Genomic DNA, 6,653 nt, shown 5'->3' on the forward strand with positions numbered 1-6,653 from the left:
GTTTATGCAACCACCCTGCCTGAGTAGCACCAATCTTGAGTTTATACTTTGGGTGAGAATCAAACCCAGGCAAGCTGGCTCAAAGGCAAGTGCATCAACACTACACCATTCTACCATTCTGCTGGAAATGTGAAGACATACATATATGCATTCACGTTTTAACTTTGTAGGCTCAAGCATGTGTATTACATGCAGTAAACGCATTGTATAAACGAGAGCTGTTTCTACAGTGTGTCAGTGGAAGTAGTGTGACGTTTCAGCAATGCTGAAAATCATCGGGGAGATTTTATGACGAAATCAACAACTTTATTGCTTAGTAGCCACAATGTTTCACAGACCTGCATCCAATTTTGCAACAAAGTCAATTAAAACTTGGGTGGAATGTGTAAATATCACATTTAATTTATTTGGTAATATCTCAATACCAGTCTTGGTGGACAAATTGCTGGAACATCTGCTCTGAATCTGGGAGGTCGGTGGTTAAAACCTCGGCCGAGTCATACCAAAGATTCAAAAAATCGTTTGTGCTACATGCGTACTTGATGTTCGGAATTTAAATGGATTAGGGCACCGGCAATCCCCCATAGGTTGGCATATTGATACATGGAGAGGAGGAAATTCTTCATTAGGAAATGCCCCGTTGACTGCAGTGAGAAAGGTGGCGCAATTATTGTCGTTCATGGTACCCAGAGTTCCTCAGGAAGTGATGGCACTTTCCCCAAGCTCAGTGGCTGTGTTTGTCTCGTCTAACAGTCTTGTAGTGTGTGTGTGTGTGTGTGTGTGTGTGTGTGTGTGTGTGTGTGTGTGTGTGTGTGTGTGTGTGTGTGTGTGTGTGTGTGTGTGTGTGTGTGTGTGTGTGTGTGTGTGTGTGTTGCGTGTCGTACACCAGTTCCACTACGAACTCCAGATCCTGTTTTCCAAAAAAAATAAATAATAATAACCTCAACTAATACATTATGATCATTGCACCATTTTCATTTCATTTCTCCAACACACACTTGAGTAAATTGAAATATATTTGAAATTTGCAAAGTGAAGTGTGTATCATAAAGATTGTGGGTGTTGTTTTCCAATGATCATCTAATAATGCCAATACTACATCATAATATGCAAAAGTAGTGTGTGAAGTGTAATGACATTGTGTTGATGATTACAATCTCAAATTGGTATGCAGTGTACATCTACGTGTGGAGGAAAAGCTTTCGGTTCAGTGTGGGCGTGATGGAGGTCTGCTTTCGCTGGAACTCGCTGGCCTGGTCTCCCTGCACCTTAATGATGAGAAATTTGGGAAGATCCAGGTCATGGTGGCAAATGGAGATCGTAAAGGAGCTCAACTTCAAGTACGTTGCAATTTTGCTCACCCGCTCATTGCGCAGACATTCTTTATATCCATAGAGCCTCACCTTTTTGTAAAAACATTGCTCACCCCTTGTCTTACCTCCATACCTCCTTCAACAGACCCACCCCAATGTAGACAGGAAGTTGTTCACTTCCAGTGGCGTTCTGACCTTGAAACACACTGACAAGTCGTTCCCCTTGCACACGGATGTTGGCCTCCTGAAATGGCGCCTTCAAAGCAATGACCAGTCTCTTCTTCCTATCACAAGTAAATAAAAACAAAAAAACTTGCCTTTTTAAAATTAATATTTTTCACCTGACTACCAGCTCGTTCTGCATTTGTCCTTTGTTTATTGTTTATTCCTATCCTGTTCCTTCTCCACTTTACATGTCTGTTGAATGCTTGTACCGCTCCACTAAAGCATATTCTCAACATGGCAATGATTTCAAATTGAGTCTTTGTATTTGCATAAATGTGTTTGCCATTCCATTTACATTTGAGTGACATCCACATGCAAAAACACGAGGGAGAAATAATCGTGCTCTTGTATTCTTGTGGAGTCTTATCATTTCCAAAAACGTCTGTGGCCCATGTTAATCTTTTCTTTCCTGCTCGCTTTACTGAAATGTACGTTTCAGTAATTTTGTTTTTATTTTCTTTTTCCTTTTACGTTGTTCAATTGTTGAAAAAATGTCAACGTCACATTTCAGATTGAGCCAGAGCTGTGCACGCATGTTACGTTTAAAGAGCATAAAGTTGTATTTTAGGTGTTCACTTCATTTTAAACTAGAAAAGTTATTGTTTTTCACATGGTCTTCCTCGGTGATCCAAACTTTGCTAATTCATTCTTTTGCATTCCGAAATAGTCCAGTTGTTATTCTGGCAAAATAGTCCAGTTCTCGTGACAGAGGCATTATGTTTTTGGGTTGGCCATCCGGCTGTCCATTTGTCTGTCCATGATAGGTTTTCGTTACTGCGATAACTTAAGAATGTCTGAAGGGATCGAAGGAAAACTTGGTTTTTTACATTGCCTATAGAAAGTCTGCACCCCCTTTCAAATTTTTCACCTTTTGTTGCCTTATAGCTTGGAATTAAATTGCATTAAATCAGACTTTTTCCACTTTTATTTACACACCGTAATCCACAACTTCCAAGTGAAAAACAAATTCCACAAATTTCAGAATATTAATTAAAAATACAAAACTAGAATATCTTGGCTGGATAAGTGTCCACTCCCCTGAGTTAATACTTGGTGGAAGCACCTTTGACAGCAATTACAACTGAGTGTCTGTTGGGATAGGTCTCTACCAACTTTGCACAACTTAATTGGGTAATATTTGCCCATTCTTCTGTACAAAACTGTTCAAACTCAGTCACTTTGCGTGGGGATCGTTGATGGACAGCAATCGTCAAGTCATGCCACAGATTTTCGATTGGATTTAGGTCGGGGCTCTGACTGGACCACTCAAGGACGTTTATCTTTTTGTTCCTTAGCCACTCCAATGTAGCTTTGGCTGTGTGCTTCGGGTCATTGTCATGCTGAAAGGTGAACGTCCGTCCCAATTTCAACTTTCTTGCAGAGGGCTGCAGGTTTTCCTCTCGGATTTTTCTGTATTTTGCTCCATCCATTTTCCCTTCTACCCTGTCAAGTGCCCCAGTCCCTGCTGATGAGAAATATCCCCAGAACATGATGCTGCCACCACTATGCTTCATAGTAGGGATGGTGTTCTTTGGGTGATGTGCTGTGTTGGGTTTGCATCAAATCTAACGTTCTGCATTTTAGTCCAAAATGTTCCATCATGGTTTTGTCAGACCACAAAACGTTTTGCCACATGGCTTGAGAATCTCCGGAATGATTTTTTGCAAACTGTTTTTACCTCAAACAGAACTCAAGTTGGGATTTTTTGAGTAATGGCTTCCCTCTTGCCACCCTATCGTATCGGCCAGATCTATGGATTGCTTGGGATATTGTTGTCACATGCACACATTGACCAGTCTTTGAAAGAGCTACATGCCTTTATGGCTAAGTTGTCATTGGCCTCTTGTTGGTGTCTCTGATCAGTCTCCTCCTTACTTGGTCATCTATTTTCGAGGGATGTCCTGATCTCAGCAGGGTCTTGGTGGTACCAGACACCCTCCACTTCTTAATGATTGTTTTGATTGTGCTCCAGGGGATATTCAAGGCCTTTGAAATATTTTTATACTCATCCCCTGATCTGTGCCTTTCCACAATTTTATCCTGGAGGTTTTTTGAAAGCTCCTTGGTGCTCATGGTTGATTCTTTGCTGTGAAATGCACCACCCAGCATAGGAAACCTACAGAAACAGCAGATTTTATTCTGAAATAATCAGAATCACCACAATTTAACACAGGCGGGGGCCAATTAACTTGGTGTGTGATTGGCGACACCTGAGCTAATTTACAATTGCTGTTATCCAACGCTTATCCTACCAATATATTATAATTTTGTATTTTAAAATAATTTTCTGAAATTTGCAGAATTTGTTTTTCACTTGAAAGTTGTGGGTTACGACGTGTAAATAAAGGTTGAAAACGTCTGATTTAATGCAATTTAACTCCAGGTTATAAGGCAACAAAATGTGAAAATTTTGAAAGGGGTGTAGACTTTCTATAGGCACTGCTTAATAATGCAAAGATGAACTGATTAGATTTTGGAGTGAAATTATCAGAGGTCATGTTTGGTAAAAATTCTGTTACCACGCTAACTTGTGAACAAGGGATTGGATTTTGACCAAACTTGATGCAAATATGTATAATGATGTAAAGATGAACAACTGATTAGATTTTGGCATCAAGAGGTCAAAGTTCAGAGGCCATGTCAGGTAAAATGTGATATTTGAGAACAGCTGAAGCGATTCAAATTGAACTTGGTTTAAGTATTATAATGATTTAATCATGTGGGCGGATGTATATAGATCAACGTCGCGACTTTGAAGAGTGCCTTTCTAGTCCAATAATAACTCGGGTTGGTCTTGGTAGAGCTAGCTGTAAGTGTGAGGGAGCTAACAACTGGACCATAAGGCTTCACCCACTGTCACTGCAAGGTCACGTTGGGCAAACCTCTTCTCCACCCCCATACGACTCCCCCACCTCCCCCGGAACTCCTTTCCTCTCTTTCGCAACACTGGTGCCAATCTCAGGCCTGGCCCTGACAACAACGTGGGCCTCAAGTGTGCTGAGCTTACTGAGGAGGCGGAGCACTGGGGCCGTGGGATCAATCCCGCGGGCCGAGTACCACCGCCTCCAAAGATGGCTGAGTACCTTTTAGACCGACTGTGGTGGCCAAAAATATTGGTACCCTTGCACTTTTTTCAAATAATGCACCATTTCTTCCAGAAGATTGTTGAAATTTAAAAATCTTTGGGTATCCACATATGTATGTATTTGGTTTGCAGTGGAACAAATCAAAAAAAAGTTGAAAAACAATTACTAAATCTTTGCTTATTCCACACAGAAATCCTAAAATAGCCAGGAGATATTATTGGCACCTTTTAGAAGTTAGAAATAATTAGATTTCAGGCAGGTGATTCTCCTTTACTTTGGAATTGAACTCACCTGTGATGAGTTGCAGGTGCCTGTAATGTAAACATCACTCATTCAACCAGTTTGAATAGAGAAAAGGAGGCAATCTGCTGTTTTTTGTCACTGTGTACCGCAATGAGCATGGAGAAAAGAAAGCAAATCTGAGAATTTTCTGAGGTCTGAAATTTTTTTTCAGACACAAGATTGTAGCCAAGCATGGACAATCTCAAGGGTAAAAGTCCATCTCCAGAGACCTTGATGTTTCTGTGTCCACCGTACACAATATTATCAGGAAGTTTAAGGCCCATGGCACTGTAGCCAACCTCCCTGGACATGGCCGCAAGAGAGAACTTGATGAAAGATTGCAGCGAAGGATTGTTTGAATGGTGGAGAAAGCACCTCGATCAACTACCAAATAGATTCAAGCTCACCTTCAGACACAAGGTATGACAGTTTCAACTCACACCATCAGTCGCCAACTCAATGAAAGAGGATTCTATGCTAGGAGACCCAGGAGGACCCCACTGCTGAGAGAGAGAGAGACAGACAGACAGACAGACAGAAGAAAGCCTGACTGGAGTTTGCCCGAACACACCTGAACAAGCCAAAATCCTCCAAGGAGAATGTCCCATGGACAGATAAGACCAAATTAAAGCTTTTTGGGAAAGCACATCATTTCTGTGTTTACAGAAAACAAAATGAAGTCTTCAAAGGAAAGAACACCTTCCCTACAGTCAAGCATGGAGGAGGTTCAGTGATGTTTTGGGGTTGCTGTGATGTCTCTGGCACTGGATGCCTTGAATGGCATCATGAAATCAGGAGATTACCAAGGCATTTTGGAGCACAATGTTCAACCCAGTGTCAGAAAGCTGGATCTGAGTTGAAGGTCATGGGTCTTCCCATTGGGACCATACTCTGTACAGAGCATTGGTGCTGCCGAAGCAGTCTCCTTGGCTATTGGGTACAATCCTGAATGGGTCGCCACTCCGACGCAGGATACTCGAATGACTCAGTCATCCCAGCAAGCTGGAATTGAACGGTACTCATTTTGCCGACCCTGGAAGGATGGCAGGCTGAGTCAACCCCCTGGTGAATTAATTCAGTGGGAAACGAGGCTTGAACTCAGGACCCTAGGATCCCAAGCCGCCACCCGAACCACTGAGCCAACACCAGGCATAATGGGTCTTGCAGCAGGACAATGACCCCAAACACACTCAAAAAGCACCCAGGAACGGTTCAACACAAAACGCTGGACTGTTCTGAAGTGGCCAGCAATGAGTCCAGATCTAAATCCCATTGAACACCTGTGGGGGGAGATTTGAAGACAGCAGTTGGGAGAACTGGAGCAGTTTGCACAAGAGTGGGCACAACTGCCAGTAGAGAGGTGAAGGAAGCTCATTCATGGCTTTAGGAAGTGCTTGACTGCAGTTATTTTGTCCAAAGTCTGTGCTCCCAAATATTAAGTCGACGGTATCAATAATTTTGTCAAAGCAATTTCTTCTTATTTTCTGATTTAAAAGGATATATTAAGTTCTGAATCAAAAACAATGGTTCTGTAATATTAACAGTGAAATAAAGAATTGTGGAGACCAAATACTTTTGTCAATTTCAACTTATTTTTTCGAGAAAATTGTGAGTTATTTGAAAAAAGTGCAAGGGTGCCAATATTTTTGGCCACGACTCTACCCTGCGACAGTTCCTGGTGCAATGCATCAGCGCTTCACAGGATCTGCACCCATTAGTATGATATATTCCATGCCCCGACACGTCA

At 41.8% G+C, this 6,653-nt stretch overlaps 1 protein-coding gene across 2 annotated transcripts in view; it reads left to right on the forward strand.

Moving 5' to 3' along the window:
• The window catches only part of ARCN1 (archain 1 coat protein complex I subunit delta), a 41,211-nt gene that overhangs the window by 23,045 nt on the left and 11,513 nt on the right, over positions 1-6,653 (forward strand). For both annotated transcript variants that reach the window (XM_085852260.1, XM_085852265.1), the window contains 2 exons: positions 1,175-1,340; positions 1,459-1,606. In XM_085852260.1, coding sequence (XP_085708386.1) covers positions 1,175-1,340; positions 1,459-1,606 — 314 coding nt within the window. The remainder of the gene's footprint in view (positions 1-1,174; positions 1,341-1,458; positions 1,607-6,653) is intronic.

Source organism: Eptatretus burgeri, chromosome 2 (genome assembly GCF_056783735.1).
Source record: "Eptatretus burgeri isolate ZD-2024b chromosome 2, Ebu_testis_v1, whole genome shotgun sequence".
NCBI lineage: Eukaryota > Metazoa > Chordata > Myxini > Myxiniformes > Myxinidae > Eptatretus > Eptatretus burgeri.